The sequence below is a fragment of the Odontesthes bonariensis genome, chromosome 13, assembly GCF_027942865.1.
Source record: "Odontesthes bonariensis isolate fOdoBon6 chromosome 13, fOdoBon6.hap1, whole genome shotgun sequence".
Taxonomy (NCBI): domain Eukaryota; kingdom Metazoa; phylum Chordata; class Actinopteri; order Atheriniformes; family Atherinopsidae; genus Odontesthes; species Odontesthes bonariensis.
The window spans coordinates 11,709,219-11,729,661 of NC_134518.1; the positions used below are offsets into that span (position 1 = coordinate 11,709,219).

A 20,443-nucleotide genomic window follows, 5' to 3' on the forward strand; every position below is an offset into this window, starting at 1 on the left:
GGATCTCCTTGAAGAGACAAAATTAAGATCTTTTTTCAACCTGGTCTATTGCGGAATATTAAATTATAATATGAAGTTTTCCAAGCTTTAACAACACAGTTTTAATACCATAATGCAACAAACTGATTTAAATGATAAATGGACGCTTTTCTTGTCTAGTTTAAAGAGTAAAAGCTAAACTAAACATGACATGTACTCAGTCTAACCAAATGTAATAGTTCATATTCTGGAATACAGCATTTTGTTTTTGTCAGCTGTTCTGTTGATTTAGGTAGGCAGGGTTTAAAGGTTGGAAACCACTCAACTAGAGTTAAGTTGATCTCCTGTCTGATCAGAACTGCTTAGACTTTATTTAGTCTTAAACTGTACTTTTGCATTTTACTTGCAAAAAAAAGTTGCTGAGGTTAAGACACAAAAGCTACTTGCTTTGGGTTTGGAAAACAGATTATTTCATTACACTTACTGAAATCTAAAGAAGATGGAAAGCAAGGGCTCTGCAGGAACAGGTATGTTAAGAACAGTCTAAGGCACATGGAAACAGGCGGAGCCATGGACAAGAAGCAGGGAGTGAGGACGAAATAACAGGCAGTACTTATCCACTGAGGAAAAAAAAAACAACAGTCACGGTAGCATGTAAAGAGAGAGCAGGTGTGAAGCAAGAACAGAGGGCAAAGCCAGCGAAGGTGCACTAACTGAGACAAAACAATCTCACAGAGCACATTTTCCCTACAGAAACACGTGTTTACTGACTGTAACGTCTGATATTGAAGCTCTGAAACTGCCATTAACAACTAATAAACAAAAAGGAACTGAAAGACAGCTGGCAGCTCACTCTCAGGGTCCAGTTGAATAGTCTTTATCGCTTTGTAAAGTTCATAACTGAGAGAAACGACCCGAAAATATCAGAGTAGCAGCCACGATAAGGGCTATTTGAATTCTTCTTAGCACAGAAAGATGTGGACCATTCGTTACGCATAAAAGGAATGCATTAAGGTATTATATTAAAAACCTAATATGCTAAAACGACACATATGTAATATTCCCCTCTGTGTAACAGCAGGATAAGATTGCATTGGATGAAGAATCCAAAAGCACTTTTCGTAGAACGTTTGTTGAAAACTTTCAACGCCGCAGAGCCACAGCTTAGAGTGAGCGTGGTTGAATTCTCATTGCAGAGCTGTTGTCTTTTCCTAAGTCCTTATGAATTTCTCCTTCCGCCTTTCCTCAAACCCATTATGTTCTCCACCCAGGTCGAGGAAAAAGGTCGAGGAAAAAAACAACAGGAGGTGACAGTTTTCTTTTTTATCTTATCATTCGACTGAGCTCCCAGTACCGCTGCGTGGGACACGAAAAATGATAGTCTACAACTCCAGTTCCAAAAGAAGATCGGACACTGTGTGTTTTCCATTTAAATGTAAATAAAAACTGAAACAATGATTTGCAAATCTCATAAACGGATTCTTATCATTAATATGAGAAGATAGAAAACGTATCCAATCACAGGAGTGAGACATTTTACTGAATCATGAAATCTTGAATTTGATGGCAGCTCTAAGTCACCCTTCTTTTAAAAAACAGTCTGCAAACATCTGGGTCCTGAGGAGACCATTTGCTGGACCTTTGGGAGAGGAATGTTGTGCCATTCTTGTCTCAGACAGCATTCTACCCTAACCCGAACATCAAATGTTTTCAACTAGTGAAATGTCTGAACTGCAGGCAGGCGTAGCTTCTACTATGAGGCCATGTTGTTGTAATACGTGGTTTTGCATTACAAAAACTGACCCGTTTGTGTCCATTTCCACATATAAAATGTTTTTTTCATCTTGTGATTATTTCACAATTGACCAAAAAAATGAAACATAAATAAATAATAAAAATAAAAAAAGCAATCATGGGCTGAATAAACAGACAGAAGGACAAACTGCACTGATCCAAAATATTACAGAAACACAACATGCCTGCAGTAAAAGCAGGTCCCCCGGAGAGCTCCTCTGTTTCTTGATCTCACATGGTGAGCATCAACACATGTTGCAAAACTGACTCCATTGCCCCCGAAGGAAAACAAGTTTTATTCTTAACCTTTCTCAGAAACTAATCAGTACTTAGGCTAAATCACTTAGGGGGTCATAAATCGAGAGGACAGATTTCCTTCAGTGAAAAGGGGTGCGCTGTCATCCACCCTCTTTAGAAATAGCAGCAGTTTAACAGGGACTTTCCTTTTTTCATGTATAGAGTATCTTTGCGAGGTGCATTATTAATGCAAGCAGAAGAATCCCATCTCTCACAGAGCCCGGCTTTGCAGACTGAAACAAATATCTTTTTGTGCAAACTGGAGGAGGGAGTTGATCATGTGCTTGATATTATCTGTTTATGAAGCGGTTATACAATGGCCTTCTATGTTCCACTCAGCAGTGTGGTTCCTCAGTGTTGTTTTGCATTTCTAATTGACCTGGAGGCCGAGTGTACAGTATGCCTCAATTTTGTGGCTTTATGGAAAGATGAGCACATGCCCTCCACTTCTACCACTGCTTATTGCATCCGCTAATATGTTAAAAGACCATTCCAACTGTCTTGTGACTTATACGTTTGGTACAACACCAATTTGTAGAAGAGCTCTAGAGACTGTAGAAATGAGCGAATGGTTTGTCCATGTTCAAAAAATGATAACAATCAACATTAAATAAGGGAGGGCGATCACTTTGTGTGCTGGTGTGACCCCCAGTGTTCGAACTGTGCAATTCCTCGTGCAGTTAGAGTGAAATGCAATGGATGTCCGAGGAGAGCTGCAAAGGATCACAGTGAACAAACTCTTATTGGATCTTTTTTTATTTGCAGTTTTCACATGTACATAAAACTATTTGCTCAGAAGAATGCAGAATACACATAGTTGAGCATTTTGGGAGAACATGAGGATGGAGCAGAAAGCATTGCTCAGTTCATTTGGTTTAGAATACAGAAAGAAGGCTGAAAAAACACAAACTGTAAGGATTAAACAAACAAGATACACCAAACTGACTACTGTGCTTGCTCAATATACTTGCTATGTTTGACAAAGTCACGCCACTTATGTCCCTGTTTTCCCAGCCGTGGTTCTCCGCTGAAACTAATCAGCTTCCTTTAAATTGACATGAAAAACATGAAAGCTTGACCTGAGTCTTGGCACATGCACAATCAAGGCCAAAATGTCACACTGTTGATTTAAAGATGCAACTTTCAAATCCCAATATGTGTCCCTAGTGCAAATTGTACAAATAAGGATGCAAAAGTGCAAGAAAATGTTAAAAAAAAAGCACAAAATACATTAAAACAAATTCAAACATGTAAAAAAAGAATAAGTAAATGAACAATAAATATCTACATCATTTGTAATATTATATGTATTTTACAGTATTTCCCACAAGTCAAAGTTTAACCTATCGTATGCAGCTTGTATGAAACAACTCACAACAGACATCAGTCAGACATAACAGATAAAGAGATCCATCATAATGGTATTCAAAATGCATCTATACATTGATATAATGGACATATTTGTAAATATATCACAACATGTGGACCATAATACGCAACTATTATATCATACTAGTACTGCAGAACAACGTTGCAGAAATATTGAAGAAGAATGCCATCTTTGGATAGATAAATATTGATGTTAATGAAGAACATCCTCATAAAACTTGTAACGCACTGATTGTTTAAATATAAATTACAAAGCCTGCTACTTTCTTATTTTTGCCTGATGATCAGTGAGAGCCCGAGCTATCCTGAACTCAAAAATACGTATCAATCTGCTTGTTTGATAACCCCCGTTTGCCTGTTTTTTTTTTTTTTTAACTGGTCCCCAGCTTGTCTTTTTCCCCAACCTGTGAGACTGTCATGGGCTTTGGCTTGGCTTGGTGCAACCTGCTGCCCCTGACTGTATGGCGCATGGAGGACATGCGGCTGCGGAAACCTTCTCCAGAGAAGAAGTAAAGCAGTGGATCAAAGCAGGAATTGGCTGCTGCCAGGCACAGTGTAACCACGACAGATTTTTGCATTGAATTGCGCTCTGCGCAGGTTGTGTCTCCCCGGGACAGGAAGTCCAGGTGGAGGGTGCGCTGCACGTGGTACGGCATGAAGCTGATGAGGAAGGTCAGCAGCACGATGACGATCATTCGGATGGCTTTGGAAGCTGAGTTCTGCTGCCGCTGGGTAGCTTGGGTACGGGAAAGCAGGGTACGGACTATGCCGGCGTAGCAGATCAGGATGACCAGGAAGGGCAGAATGAAACCTAACACCAGACCCACATAGTTCAGCGCCTGTAGTTTTGGCAGACGCTGACCTGAATGTTTTGGCGGCTCAAAGCATTTAGTTTTATTTGTTGACGAGTCAAAAAACTGTCCAGACATCAAGAAAGGAGAGGATGACAGACTGCTGAAAATCCATATGCCCACACACACAGCCCGCGCACGGTTCACTGTCACCAGCTGCAGGTTCCTCACTGGGTAGACGATGGCCAAGAAACGTGTGACGGACATGGCAGTCATGAAGTAAATGCTGCAGTAGAGGTTTACGTAGAGAAAGTAGGAGCTGATGCGACAGAGGAAGTCCCCTTGCTCCCACCGGCCCTTTCTGGCATAGTAGAGAACTCGCAGTGGCAGCGTCATGACACACAGCAGATCAGACAGAGCCAGGTTCATCATGTAGACATGGAAGGGGGAGCTCTGGCGGTACGTTCTGATCAGCACTGCCAGGGCGAATACGTTCCCCACAAAGCCCAGCACGGTTATTAGGGAGTAGGATGTGGAGTAGACCTGGTTACGGAAGTCGTCGATGGACGCACAGTCGGTAGAGTTGCTCTCCATCCTTCCTGTCAAATTAATTTGGTCCATTTGTGGTTGCAGCTGACAAACAAAACACAGCATGATGAAATGTGCTGAATTAAACAGAAGTGCTCCAAAATGGCTGTAATAGCTGTGATGTGGCAGATTGTTCCAGAGATTGCTTATTTTCTGCATCTGAGAAGACTTTTGATCAAACACATAGAGCAGATAAGCACTTTCACACCTTTTTTCTGTGAAATGTCAGACATTTTCGCAGTGTAAATGAGCAATTTCCGTTTCTGAGATAAGTTTTGATATGAGCACTGAAATGTGACAAAGCTGCATCAGACTGTGTGCATGCTCTGAAAGGAAGCTGGAGGATATGGCAATACATGTTCAGGTCAAACACAAAGGCAATTCAAGTCGATAAAATCCATTCAGAAAAAAAATCTTCTAACGATCAGGAAACATGATTATCTGGGCAGCTTTGATGCACTTTCTATTGAACCCTCACATATGCATTCATGCATATTGCTCTGCCATTCAGTTTGTTTATTTTAAATTGACTCAAATTTAGAAATGCAAAAGTTTGTTTGCTCTCCTAAAAGACTGAACTATCAGACATGAGTTTCATACTTGTACTAAATATCTTCTTATAGGTCTTAACAAGAGTAGAAAGCACAACTTTCACTTTGAGCAAATATTTCTGACATGCTTTGCTTACCGTTGAATTCCTGTCTGAACAAGTCAGCCGTTTTATTGTACTCCTCTCCTGGCTGATAAACTCAACTGCAGCGGTTTCTCAGAGTGCGTGTCCTCCTGCGTGGCTCTGTATCATCTGCCAGATGTCACAACAGCAGTGAAGTGACGCTTCCTCTTCAGACCCTCAGCTGTTTGCTGGCTACGCTGAGTAGGGCTGGTTTTGATTATTAATGAGCATGGAACTTGGTGACATCACAGACAGCGCCAGCGACATAAAAGAAAGGTAAATAAAAGAGAGCTGAGTGCACAAGATACAGTTGCACCAGTGATGAAAGTAGCTCTTTTGTATTTGGTAACAATTTTGCATTTCCACATTTCCACAAAGTCACCCTTGTGTGTCTCTACTTCTCAGGAGCCATCTCGACTTTATAGCCCGCCCTGAATGCAATTCCTGAATGCAATTCCTGAATGCAATTCCTGTTTAATCGTTTTTGTTTCCAAAGAAAAACTTTGCGGTACAAACCTCATCTCCTCCTTATGAATCATCTGATATTTATTATTTGTTTTGCTATTCTTGTCAGACCAGTTGGACTCACTGTGTACATACCTTTCTACACTACACTTTTTTCCAAGATGTCCACAAAGAGTCTTCAGTTTTTTGTTTTTTTTGCAGGTATTCTGTATGAGCAAGTCATGGCCAAGCTGAGAAAGCTGAGATGATACGGTGATGATAAGATAAGATATTTGAGGAAACCAAAGGAGACTCTCTTTCCCGCAGCGTTTCCTCTGGATGTTGCTAACGACTGGAGTGAACAGTTAGTTAATGGGTGCGGATACAACAATGGAAATGAGAAAACTAATTTTCGCTGCTGAAAGGCAAGTATGGTGCAAGGGCAGGGTAATTCATCTGTAACTCATTTAGTGGTTAGATACCAGCAGAGAAAAACATTCAACCACGCTTGTCTATCAACGCCAGCGACTCTTTGTGATCAGATGATAATGACCCTGTTTGATCGTGTTTTGACCCCACTTAGAGAGTTGCTGAAAGTCCATTTGTAGTTTCAGAGTAATCCAGTTTGAAGTCTACTGAGGACATAATGCTTTTACACTTAAAACATTCACTGTTTATATTTTTCCACTCTGTAATCTAATTGTTTATTGATTGCTTCGTGACTGAAGTAATGTTGTTGGCAAGACAAGCTCTCCCCAATCAGAGTACTTATGAGGAAAAACTTGCCAAGGAAGCCGAATCACAATTGGAAGAGTTGATCACTTTGTTGAACATGTGAGCAGCAGCAAATTCAAACATCGGTGCACAGATAAGAGCCAACGGCGTGAACTCTCTGTATCTGGGCATGATAAAAATCTGATTCTGACTGAGCTGAATGCTGTTTCTTTAGTTGTTGTCGTTCCTTTGTGGGTCATATATGGGGTGATCTGCAAAATCCAATAAAGTGGGTAGGAAGTGGAGATGCTTAGCACAGTAAGTGCGTTGTCTTGACAAGTCTTTATCAGTGAATCAATTTCCACCAGAAACTCAGGCACTGCCGACAATGACTTAAAATGGCCTGCTGAGCTGGTGATGGATCCTGCCTGTCTAACCACGAGAGCTCCTGGATTGTTGGATGGTGGTTTCAATGTGGAGAGATGGAGGTTACAGATGTTAGATGATTAAACACTGATGGGCTTCAACGTTTGAGTTGAATGGCTCTTTGAGAACTTTATTTTGCAAATCCCCCAAGCAAAACAACCACACAGGTCATTAGTTCATACCCTTACACACTGCCACCTGCAAAGCACAGCTCCTAAAAGCGGCAGGAGAGAGATGCGATTAATATGAGCATCATTGTGAATGTCTGTCTTTTAACAAGCTGCAGAATCCTCATATGGAGGCAGGAGGCGGAGTTAGATGGTCGGTAATGCGCAGTGCTTTTAGATTATTCACATGAAACCATATGAAAACAGTTTTCCCGCTCACAGTTATGGTAAGTTAACTTTTGATTTTGTTCAGACAAGAATGTTACTTGATAAGCTGTTTGAAATGAGTATTTTACCTTGCATTGTAACTGAGTTAAACAGCAGAAATCTCTTTGATGCATGGTGTGTACTGAAATGTGTCATGTCTGTGGGTTTTTTGCCACATTTTTAGTTTCTGTTTAAGTTCTTAGTTTTACCATGTCTTAGTTTTGTTAGGTTTTAGGTTCAGGTCTTGTATTTAGTTTTGCCATTCTATTCCACCTTTTTCCTCAGTCATTCTCCTGCCCTGCCATCAGCTTCACTTCCTTCACCTGTGTTTTCCCCATCAGCTGTACTCAATCACCAATCACCCTCCACAGTAAGGCTACGGCTACACGAAAACGAAACGAGGTTTTTTTTGAAAACGGGTACGAAAATTCTTGCGACCACACGGAAACGCGCTGCTGTAAAGACTCAGGTCCAGACGAAAACGGATGAAAACGATGAAACAATGCAGTACACACGCCACTGTGTCACGCCACGCTGTGAGACAATAGAGAAGTGTTAAAATTGGCTCACAGCGTCAACGTTTGACTGACGCAAAAACGTTTTAGCTGTAACAATGGAAACGAAACAAGGCCGTTTTCAAACTTTCCCACTCTGGAACCCGTTCTCAAAAACTATCGTTTTGGGGTAGTGGGAACGCCGGCTCCGTGTGGCCGCGACAGCGAAACGATAAGAAAAAGTATCGTTTACAGTGAAAAACGTTTTCGTGTAGCCGCAGTCTCCCGGTTTGTCCATGCTCATAGCCAGATCCTCACTCATTACTGTCTCAGCCAAGAAAAGTACCGTTCTAGTTAGCCATAGCCATAGCCATAGCCCTGTTTTGTTTAACCTTAGTCATGTTTTGTTCTTATCACAGTTTAGTTTTTGGTATCTGGCTCAGCCGCGCTTTTTTGTTCAAATCTGTCTTTGAAAATAAAGCAAGTTTTGTTTTTGAAAGATTCTGCATCTGCATCCTTCCTCGCACCCACCCTACCTGACAAAATGGAAATCATCATATCCCTTTTCAAATGGTTTGCTTTGCTCAAAAGGCCAGATATCTTGTATGACACTTGGACATTAAACCAAGTATGACACTTGGTTTAATTAAAGGTCTGTTTTCATACCCAAGACATCGTCTTTTGTGGATTATGATACTCTCTGATGTCATTTTTTATGTTAACACACTGCACCGAAGCACCACGTCAGTAAAATGTCCCTTCGGATAACATAAGCAGATTGATAAATCTTAGTAAGAAAGGGCTGAAGTTTTAAATGTATCATAATGGTATCATCAGGAGAAAGCAACAGCAACACCTTGGCTCAGAGACTTTGGGACAGAGACTCTGAGTCTCATGTCAGCATGGAGCTCTTTTTCACATTTAGAGAAATAAAAGTAGAAAGACAGGAAGCTTACTGTTGTGCGGCCCACTCTGAAAGAAACTCTTTTCAGATTCAGAGATAGAGGTGGAAGTTGTCCAAAAGAATTAGTGGACACCAGTAAAAATACCGGTGTTGTTTTTGAGTTGATGCCAGACACTCAAATATATACTCTCAAGCACAGAAAAAAGTTATTTCCCTATTAACATTCATGTCATCACATTGCAAGGTGTCTAATGTCAACACTGAAATGCAGCAACTGCTTCTCCTTATTAAGTAAGGAAACAACAACATTTTCTTTAGAACTTCAACGTCAAACTGCAGTGTTTGTGTTCATTCACGAGAAAGCCTTTTGGGGGAGGAACCACTTTCTGAGTCACAAGCCGCCATCCTCTGGGGGTGCAGAGTTTCTATGTTTCTCGATCAAATAGACCGCTAATTCAGACAATTCAAATAACCAAAATGGTTACAACTAAAATACTGCGTTGAAGGCTTCAAAACGTCAGTCCACCAACTAATGGGTGACATCACAGTGGCCACATCCAGCTGTCATATGCAGTTAGTGGGCATGACTCTAGTTAGTTCCATAACTTAGAGGTCAGCAGTTTCCAAACTTTTTAGATCATGCGCCACCTCAGAAAATCTTTAGCTCTCCAGGTACCACTATTATGACTGATGTTAAAAAACAGCTCTGTACCACTACTGGTACATGTACGACAGACTGAGAGCCATGGTTCTACTTTATAAAGTTGCACATTGGTTTGAGGAATCCCTGTCACCTTACGCTGTCACTTGACCTGTATTTAAAAAACACATTTTAAAAAGCCCAGTTGTGAGGTTTGACAAAAATATCTGAAATTGTAAACCTTTTGGGTATTAAACACAACTCGTCTCGACTGTGGAGATAGAACTCAAATTGTTTGTTTTGGAAGCCACTGACAAACTGAGTTGCAGCTTTGGTATGAACACTTTTGTTTACTGGAGACAGAGTCCTCGCATATTTGAACTGAGCCCAGCAGCTCCTCTGCTTCTGCAGCAGTCCTTTCATGGAAGTAGGAGCATAGGCTCCTTTTTTTTTTATACTTCTGATTTAATCTACATCCATTATGGTGGTGAAATAAATTTACTCATCTATGCGTCTTCACGCAGTTAGGAAGCTGTAAAACTGCCGTCACATTTGACCTCAATTAAATGCAAAATACATTATACAAATATATTATACAAATACATTATATATATTTTGGAGAGATTTACGCAGCTGAAATAAAGAAGCAGTCTTAATACCTGGGTGGTCAGCTGCCGTTCATGTCTGTTGTTAAAATGAAATAGAATTTTGCTTGAGTTCAAATGGTCTTTCTTTGTTGATCTGCCTTAGCTTTTGTTTCTCTGCAAACGAGGATGTTTATCTAGGTCATGCTATCTCTGAAACCTACCATACATCTCAGCAGTTTTTTGGATAGTTTCGCAAAGCTACGCTCAGCAAAACAGCCATGACTTAAAGTCTCTGTGGTTTCTCAGCTACCGCAGTTATACAGATACACTGTTAGTTTTTGCATTGTTAATGTCTAACTGGTTCAATTCTTGCTTCCTCAGGTCAGTAAAAAAAGTCACTACACAAGTTAGCGACTTTACAATCTAGTTACAGTATTTTGCTAGATGTTAAGACACAATATCTTCAGATAGCCTTTAGCTGCTTCATGCGGTAGTATAAGACCTCCTGCCATATTTTGCCCTCATTTACTCTGGATGAGGAGCTTTAGTCCTTGTTGAGATGAGTTTCCACACTTGTCGAGCATAGATGGAAACAAAAATGTGCAAGAAAACGTTATTGTTTGCACTGTTCATCATCATTTGACGTTGTATAAAAATGAGAAGAGAGGAGTCACGTGATGCTTTCTGAGTGAGCGGTTGCCTTTAGTCGACCTCCCGTCAAACAGTTAAATATCTACCTTTGTGACCTATCAAACCACTACTTTCGAAGACATTTAGATATAACATCGTGTCTGGAACCGATGCTGCAACCTCTCAACGACAAACAATGAGGAGCCGTCGTGCTGAACTTAAAACAACCACTGCTAACTCAGGTGTGGGTGAGGACGAACAGGAGGAAACCGTGACAGCTAAGGGCCATTTCAGACCAGGGCGGCAAAGCGTGGCGGAACGGAAGCGATTTTCACCGGCGGAGGTGAAAATACATGGAAACAGATCTGTCCTTGCACACCGACGCGGCGGTAGTCGGGCGGTAGCGGCGCGGAGACGCCTCCGTCCCGCGCTGCTTTTGGAAAATAGAACTCGAGCGGAATTTGGACGGCAGCGGCCGGCGGCAGCCGACGGTGTGCCGTTGAAATGAATGGGGAATGCGGCCAGGGCTGGAGCAGAATTACCGCGGCCGCGGACTGTCCGGTGTGAAAAGCCAAGTTGAACACACCGCCTGATAACCGGCGTAAGATTAGCGCCCTTATGGACGTTAAATTCACCCAACTTCAGGTCAGTTTGAACACACTGACAAGCCGTATAGATGACAACAGTAAGAGACTGGGTGAAGCTGAGAACCGTGTCTCGGAAAATGAAGACCGGACGAATTCCCTGGAGACCAAAATTGCCCTCCTGGAGAAGAAAGTGCAGGACTTGACTACCCGCGCTGATGACATGGAAAATCGAAGTCGCAGAGACAACATTCGTATTACTGGACTGAAAGAGGGCTCTGAAGGGAATAAGGCGGTGGAATTTTTTGAAAGCTGGCTCCCTAATACGCTGGGGATAGAGACCAAACGCGGGATTATTAAGATCGACAGGGCACACAGGTCTCTTGGGGAACGTCGGCCAAAATACAACAGACCTGTAATCATCAAACTCCACAACTCAAGGGACAAACGAAGAATTCTCGCAGCGGCAAGAGAGAAGGGCGATATCATCTACGAGAACAACAAGATCCTGATTCGCCAGGACTTCTCTCAGTCGGTGAGGGAAGCGAGACGAGAGTTCAACGACATCTGCAAGGGGCTGATCGAGAAGAGGATACGGTTTCGGATGCAATACCCCGCCACGCTTTCCATCACAGTCCGTGGGAAAGAACAATCTTTCAAAGCACCCCTGGAGGCTGAAGAGTTCATAAGCAGCTGCGATTTCCCGACGGCCCCAACTGAAGAAATTGAAGAAATGGCTTGACGTCTTTGGTGAGGTACATGGGATGATCTTTACTGGCACCCATCACTCAGAATACTGATTTCCCTCCAGGTAACAACTCCTCTGTCTTCATTTCATGGCGAGATAAGCAAATGATTTTCCTTGGCCATTTGTTTAAAGACAATATTTTGATGTCTTTTCAGGAACAACAGGATGCCTTTGATATTCCTAGGTCCAATTTCTTTGGTTACTTACAAATAAGACATTTCATTTTTTCCTTGCCTAACTTCCCTCCTACCACTTCTCTCTCTCATAATCCAGAAACCTTCCTTCTAAACCGTAAAAATCTTAAACAGTTCATTTCAGGTTTTTATTCCCTACTGCTTTCCTGTGACACATATGAGCTACCCAACATCTCTTGAAAATGGGAGGGTGACTTAGGGACCGAATTTATTGAGGATGACTGGCAAGAGGCCATTGTTGCCATCAGGTCATCGGCTACCTGTAATAGACTAGGGGAAACTCAGTATAAAATATTGCATAGGCTACACATCACTCCAGTCATATTACATAAAATAGATCGCTCAATTTCTCCTCTCTGCATTTCTATTTCACTATTTCTGGGACTGTAGGTATACGTCAAGATTCTGGACTCAGGTGGCCAAAATAATTAGTGAAGTAATTGGAGTTGAGGTGAAAAAAGACCCGAGTGTCTTTCTGGTTGGGTTACCCTCTAAGGTGCTACAGCTCCCGGCATCAAAATACACATTACTTGAGAAGCTCCTCATGTCTGCACGTAAATGCATATTATTGAACTAGATTAAAGAACGACCACCTACAGTTACACAATGGTACAAAGAAATTTTCAATAATTTGCCACATGAAAGATTGATGGCCCTGGCCAAGGGAAAAGAAGGTATGTTTCACAAAATAGGGTCCCCCTTCATAAACTATCTTCCAGAAGATCTGAGTTTCCTTCTCTTGAGAGGGGAGTTGAGTGAGTTCTGGTCAAAGACCAGGCCTAGATCCCCCTCATAACCTCAACTGACAAAAGATAACTGTCTATTTTTGTGATAACATTTTGTTCCTTTATTGTTGCTGTGGACAATCTTTGTTTTTTTTTGTTGTTGTTTTCTTTTTTCTCTTAAATTATTTGTGATATGTCTATTTATCTGTTGTTGTTTATTTGATCTATTATTTTGTTTACTAATTAATGTACCCTGTATTTTCTGTTTGTGCCCTGATAAGCTGTCTAATGGGTGGGGGGGTGGGGTGGGATGGGAGTGTTTTGTAAGTTGTTATGTGTTAAAAACAATAAAAAAAAGTATGTTAAAATGTACATACAAACCTTATTTTATTTGGTTTACGATCTACCGTGCAAAACAAAAGCAGTCATTCCCAGAGTTGATTTTAAAACACGCATTTACCATTAATAAACTGTCCTGTGGTTTAAAAAAAAAAAAAATGAGAAGTGAAAACAGCACTTCACTTTCCTGTGAGTCCTGAGGAAATGTCGATGACAGTTTACTGCTATACTTCATAGAACTGACACTAAAACCTGATCGGAGAGCTTAGACCCCCAATAGTATATAATCTTTAATGAATTTGCCCTAATCACAGGCAACTCTTTACGTCTCTTTAGGCTCCAGAGGGCGACGCAAACAAATATTGCTCTCTGTCTGAAAGGCATGTACATACATGTTGCATCCGGTCTTAATGGGTTCAATGGAAGTAAAGCTGTCAACACTGACCATAATCAGACTCATGAATCATTCTTATCAAGTTAATATCTCAGCAGTAGACTGAGGTCATCAGCATCAGTTGAGAGTCCACTTAAACACTATTAGCAAATTGATTTAAATAATGAAGAAAACTTTACTTCACCAACTGTAAATGTTGCTGAAGCATAAAGTTGTTTGTGCTTTTTGTCTGATACGATCGTCACCTCCATGCAGTCCTCCATGTACATGAAACAAAAATGTTATTTTATTAAAGTGTGCTGAGACCAACCGATGGGTGGCTTATCTGCAGAAATAAAACAAAATAATATTACCTGAAATGCACTTGTATTAGACAGAAGGAACTCAGTTTATCCAGTAGTCTCAAGCTTTCGCTCAGGAGACTTTTATTCTGTCTTTCTTTCAGTTCCAGTGTTTCTTTGTGTGGTTCTTTGTATGCACTGTGCTTGCATTGGCTGTATGAATGCATTTATTGCGGTCAGCTAGGAGGCTAACAGTACTTTGTGTTAATGCATTTGTCTTTTAGTTGGTAACCAAAAGTATCCATTTGTTGCCTCTACAACCGGTGTGAAACATCGAGTTCCTCACACAGGCCACCATCATTTGCATCCCATATATTCTAACATATTCCACTCTAAAGGCAGATCAATTTGTGTCAAGCTGTTTGTCATGCTGGCAACCATAGAAGCATCTCAGGAAGTGCTGTTTTCCTACTTCAGCTTCAGTGAAATTGGCCTAAATGGTTCAATCCAGCTTCTTTTAAAGTTTTTAATCTGTGGAGATGAACTTGGCAATGAGGAGTACAGTTGTTGAACAAAAGGTATGCCACAATATTCCTATCACTGCAAGTCTGTCACGCCCATGGGGTTTTCCCCATGTTTTTAGTTTGATGTTTTATCATGTTTTAGGTTGTTTATGTTTTGGTTTTTGAGTTCATGTTTTAGGCAGGTCTTGTATACAGTTTTGCCATTGCCTTCCCGACAGTTTCTGTTTGCTCATTAGTTTCACTCACGTCACCTGTTCATTGTCCCCAGCTGCACTCATTCACAATCACCCAGTTCCCTATTTAGTTTCCAGGCTCCCCTGTCTTTTTTGTGAGATCTTTTTCTGATTTTCACCCCTTCATGCCACGCTACGCCACTCGACTTAAGCTAAGTGCTTTTTCCATGTTATGTCAAGTCTTTTGTTTTGTTACAATTACATTAATATCTTTGACCCTCAGTTTATTTAGTATTGTTATCCGGCTCAGCCGCGCCTTTTGTTTTGTCCTAAGTTAAAAATAAACCAAGTTTGCTTTTTACATCTCTCGAGTCCGCATCCGTGTCCTGCCTACCCACCACACGACAAAGTCGAGTTAGCACCGTCACTGTGAACTGAATTTCTCCTTGTTGACATCTCCTCCAGTTCCTTTCTGAACTAAACTATTGATCCAAAATGTCTGAAAATTTCAGAACTGCAATATGGCCACATGTACAAGCAGCCAAGTGTTCAGACACATGGTCGAAAAGTAAAGAAGAATGTAACACCACTGCCACTGGACTCAATTTACAAGCTGAAAGGGTCAAGATTTAGACAAAAAATATTGTGTTTGATTTGTATATTAAGGTTCGCAGTAAAATAAAAGTTTCCACCTCTTGCTTTCAGTGTCAAACCCACAGGCGATGTCACTGTGCTTACATCCATATATTCTGTACTATCTATGTAAAAGGGCTCAGCGTTTGCATGACATACAGAATGAATTAAAAGAAATTCAAATGATGTACATAAAAAGACAAGAAAACACCTGATAAAACCACATGCAAAGACCGACCTGTGTTTGGGTCACGCGCAGAAGATCGGTGGAATGTGAAGTTTGAATAAGTGGCACATGCAAACAGCCCTTCAGCTGTGAAATTGGAATAGGATAAACACTGTCTCAAAAACCCCAACAAAGTGAGAAAATATGGAACTGCGAACAAATCCAGTCTTTGTTTGCACTGTTAAGCTTGGTAAGAGTTGATCTTTTTCACAGGATCCTAAAGGCAGCAGTCTAAATCAACTTATCATTCCGTAATCTGATCAGGACCTCATTTCTGACAGTATGCTGAAGAGTCTACCACCAAAGTGTCGGCTCGGTGAGCCCAAATTTAGATACAGAAGTTGTTTCAGTTGGATTTACACAACATGACCACAAATAGAATTGTTTGTACTGTAAAGTGTTTGCTGTGTTTGTCATCACGGTTGAGTCAGTTAACATTTACTGACGAGCACTGAAGATGCTGCAACAAGAAAAAATGAAGTACAACCTTTTTTTTTTTTTTTTTTTTAGCTTTAAGGTTTTATGTGTCAGGTTGAAGTCTGTACTTTGACCCGGGTCATTGAAACCACAAGCTTCATCATTGCCTCAGCGACTGCAAGGCGACCGGCTCCTGTGGGCTGGAAAACAAGCCCAAATCATCAGCCCTCCACCATCGTGCTTGACAGGTGGATTAAGATGTTTGAGAATAAATCTTTATCAAAAGAGACAAAAACAGGAGGTGCTACAGTCGCAGGGTAGCCAAGACAATGTAAAAAAACCCATAAATCTTTGAGATCATTTCTGATGTTTTTCCTCCTTGGCATTGTGGACCAAAAAATACCAAAACTTCTGCTTTTATAGAGGTGCTCACACTTGCTGATGATCAAGTGCATGTCATTTCCTGTACCTGTCTGCTACTTACCCTTAACTTATATGCAGGCAGTAAGGGTTTACTTAATTTTCCACACACAGCTTCTGCATTTTGGCGTTGTTCTTTCTTTTTGTAATAGCCGATGACACAGTGCAACATGTCATGTGTTTGTTCTTGTGTTTACCTCATCTTAAAGCCTGAGTTTTTTAAATTTTTTTATTACTGTGTTGTGATACATAATACCTTTATCACATTACCGTGGCTATTCTCATGGAACAGGAGGCCAGACAATGTTGACAACACACTCACATGACTCAGCTGTTATAAAGAGTCGTGTTTCTCAAGCTCACCAGAAGTGGATCCACCTGTTTTCAGTCTGCAGTTAGGGAGGTGGTTGATCAAGGCTTGACGCCATTGCTAACCAACATTCCACGGAATGAAACTGAAATGTCGGTCATAACTTAAACACCCTCGTTTTATTCATAACAAAAAAAAAAAACAAAAAAAAAAACACCTGTTGTATGTGGTTTGAAATTGTAAAATGTGTCTGAGATGCTCAGAGTGAAACTAATTGAGCGACGTAAATTACAACCAACAGCGAGCCAAGTCATTCATTAGTTTAGATGAGAGTCACACTGTTTGGCAGTTGTTACAAAAATGAGTTATCATAGGGATCACACCCTAGTTGTTCTGGTTACAATGTTTGTTTCATCCTGCCTCCCCTAAAGCAATATTCAACACATGTGGGTTTGTCATAATTAAGTGAATCACAAATGACAGCGCCTAATTTCCCTGCTCTGTAAACATAACATTTCACATCAGTTTGTGTTAAAGGTTCTTTGGTGCATATCTAAATATGTGTCGTCTATTTTTAACAACTCCTAGCCTGGCAGTAACTCTTCAAAAGAGAATGCCTTTTTCAGCGCTGAGTTTCCTGGAAAAGACACTCAAAGATACAGTTGTGTGCACGAAAACCCCTCAGGCCCATAACTTCCATGAGTCAGAAGCAGTCTGGCTCTTCTCCAGGAACACAATGACTTGTGTAGACAGAGCTGAAGCAACCATTAGTAACGAAGGTAAGGGAGAACAGACTCCTCACACACCACACCCCATTAGATCTATGGCAGCGAGGCTTGGATAAGGGGCTAACATGCTAAATAGGTGAACGGGACTATCAACTTCAAACTCAACTTCCTGCACAGGTTAGTCTCACTGCTTCAAGATTGTTTAATGACCATGTGAGACTTCCGATCTCCTTTAGGTTCTAGGAAAACAGGAGGTTTAGTATAGTATTAGAGGCTAAAATAGACAGTCAAAGGATCAGTTTGGATAAAATACCAACAGGGTTTCAGACAGTCTTTCCATAATCTTCCATCTATAAAGAACTGGATCTGTTAAATGTTATTCATTTGTCACGCTCTCTGAATCGTGGCCGTTCATAAACTAAACTATTTCTTTTCCTCAGTGATTGTGCAACATATTGCTGCGTTACCCTTTATATTTTAATAAAAAGCTTGTCACAGCAAATCTTTCTGTCTGGAGCTTACAGAAGCCTCAAGTTCACAAGTTCAACTTCAGGCATGTTAACAGATAACAGCTTTATAACAGCTCGCTTGTAAAACTGGACAATTTACTGATGGCCTCTGCCTACTCCTGTAACTGTGTGTCGTAGTCGTAAAAGGGAGAAAGGTTCGGAGAAAATCATCTGGAAGAGTCAAACAATAGAGTGTGAAACAATATGAATAAATGGGATGTCAGTGTCATCGTGCTTATTACTAGGCTTTTGAACTCTTTGCAGATCGCATCAAGTGTTAAAGTCAGTCTGGGAGATGATCTCCCAGTGCTGGCCTGGCTCCATCACTAAAGGAGTGTCCCCTACCTCCAGAGAGTGGCTGCGCAGCTTCTTACTGCTGAAGGTGGTGACTGTGATGCTGTGCCCCCACGGAGCCGTCCTCCCCCTGTTGGCGGGCTGTATGTTCAGCCTGCGGGCCATACTGCTGTTGCGCTCCCCTCACATCTCCACCAAACCCTCCACGGTGTTCCTGGCCCAGTTGGCCCTCACAGACGGTCTCGTGGTGCTGCAGTGGGCCATTCGGCTGGGAGCTACTCTGGCCTGGGGCATGAAGTGGAAGGCGGGCTGTGAGGAGTGGGAATTTTGTTGGAGGGACACTGTGAGCGCAGTGTGTGAGCAGCTGCTTGACGCTCACCACCTGGCATCTCTGCTCCTGCTCGGTCTGCTGGGACTGGAGGCCATGCTGGTGTCACGCTGGCCCCTGCAGACTCGGAGATTCAGGACGTCTCACTGGGCACAGCTCACCTGCCGTCTGATCTGGATACTTGTGCTCCTAGAATTTGTGTCGTTGCTACACTTTAAACTTTTTCAGGACTTCAGACAACACACTTACCTCTCAACTCTCCCTGCTCTCTCAGTCTGCCTGAGGAGGATGTTTTGGCTGATGGACTCCTGGCTGCATTATGCCGTCTTTATTAATAAACCCCAGAGAAAAAAGAGCTCATTTCATTAAAAGCCTGTCTGTTACTTGCCATTTGTAATTCTATTCATATAGTAAGATTATTATTATTTAATGAATTCTGTGGATATTTAAATGAACTGAGATGCATAGATTGATTAAAAAATAAAGACTAAAATATTTTATTTAAGTATTAAGACCCTTTACTTCCCACTTAGTTGAAGCACCTTTTCTTGGGACTGATCCTATAAACTAAATGAATAAATAAAGTTTTTTGTATGCAAAATGTCTTGAGATCAGCAAAGTTGGATGTGGAGCCTCAGTGACGAGTCATTTTCAGGTCTCTCTACAGAAGCAGTTTTAGACAAACACTTGATCCTTTCTCACGGCTCTTGTTTGAGTAAACATCCCCCCGGAGTGATGTTTGACTGCGATAGTGGTAACAATGCGGTGATGCCCCTTGCCTGGTTTCCTCCACACGTGCGAAACACGGTCAGCGTGTTCAGTCTTTGTTTCATCACAGGTTCAGCTATCTTTGTTAGATCAAAACCTTGTGTTCAAAAGTGTGCAAAAGACATTCTTGACATTCAAAAACTATTTTGGCATGTTCCAGTTGGGTTTCCAGGCCAACCCACAGACCACACCGTTGCTTTTGTTAAAGGAATAAATTACATCTGCTTTGATGTAGAAATAAGAAACATTTCTATCTTAGTTTTACTGAATTTGACCACAACATTTCCACAGGCTGGAAAACTCTTTCTGAGGCTTTCTGCCAAAGCGCTGAACTGGGTTGAAACCTTTTTAAAAGACAGATGCTTCTCTGTATATATTTGTAGAGAAGTATTTGCATAACTGAGCGGACAAAAATGACTTAGGTCTCTTCTATTCAGCATCTACATGCTCCTTATCTCTCAGACAAAGCAACAAATTATGTTTCCATAGTTGTATAAACTCCTTACAAATTTTCATTGCCAAATTTTAATGGCGCTGTTAAGTGCCTTGAATAAATAAAACACTTAAATGTTCCAGAACGAGTAACAATGTGTCAATGTCTTTGGAGCAAATGAAAAAAGTGTTCAAATATGTTCTCTGAACCTCAAACAAAGCCAAAAACTCTGGAGTCAGACCTGAATTTTACCAGCACCATTGAGCAGGTAATGAAGTCAGTCTACTGTAACCTCAAGAATATCTCATTTATGGGGCGGTCGGTGGCGTAGTGGGTTGGGCGGCCGCCCCATGTGCAGAGGCTGTGGTCCTCGATGCAGCGGGCCCCGGTTCGACTCCCGCACCGGGCGGCCCTTTGCTGCGTGTCTTCCCCATCTCTCTGCCCCCTGCTTCCTGTCTCTCTCACACTGTCCTATCATTAAAGGCATAAAAAAAAAAGAATATCTCATTTATTTTTAGTAAACTTGATTACAGTAACTGTAATCTACTTACTCGTCTCTCTAAGAGATCAACATCAATAAGACAGCTGCAGCTGATCCAGAATGTCGCTGCTCAAGTCCTCTCTGAGACCGGGGAAGTGAATCATATCTCTCACTGTTCTGAGGTCTCTGCACTGGTTTGCTACATGTTTA

At 41.4% G+C, this 20,443-nt stretch overlaps 1 protein-coding gene and 1 long non-coding RNA gene across 2 annotated transcripts; one reads left to right on the top strand and one right to left on the bottom strand.

Moving 5' to 3' along the window:
• Window positions 1–2,808: 2,808 nt before the first annotated feature.
• cysltr1 (cysteinyl leukotriene receptor 1) lies at window positions 2,809–10,247 on the bottom strand. The gene is made up of 3 exons (XM_075480553.1): window positions 10,167–10,247; window positions 5,527–5,746; window positions 2,809–4,883 (listed from the first exon to the last, which is right to left on the bottom strand). The coding sequence occupies exon 3, from the start codon at window positions 4,869–4,871 to the stop codon at window positions 3,831–3,833; it is 1,041 nt and encodes a 346-aa protein (XP_075336668.1). The 5' UTR covers window positions 4,872–4,883; window positions 5,527–5,746; window positions 10,167–10,247; the 3' UTR covers window positions 2,809–3,830.
• Window positions 10,248–17,401: 7,154 nt separating this feature from the next.
• LOC142397210 (uncharacterized) lies at window positions 17,402–19,051 on the top strand. Its single transcript, XR_012772682.1, has 2 exons — window positions 17,402–17,597; window positions 18,194–19,051. It is a non-coding gene; the product is annotated as an uncharacterized LOC142397210 (long non-coding RNA).
• The last annotated feature ends 1,392 nt before the right edge of the window (window positions 19,052–20,443 follow it).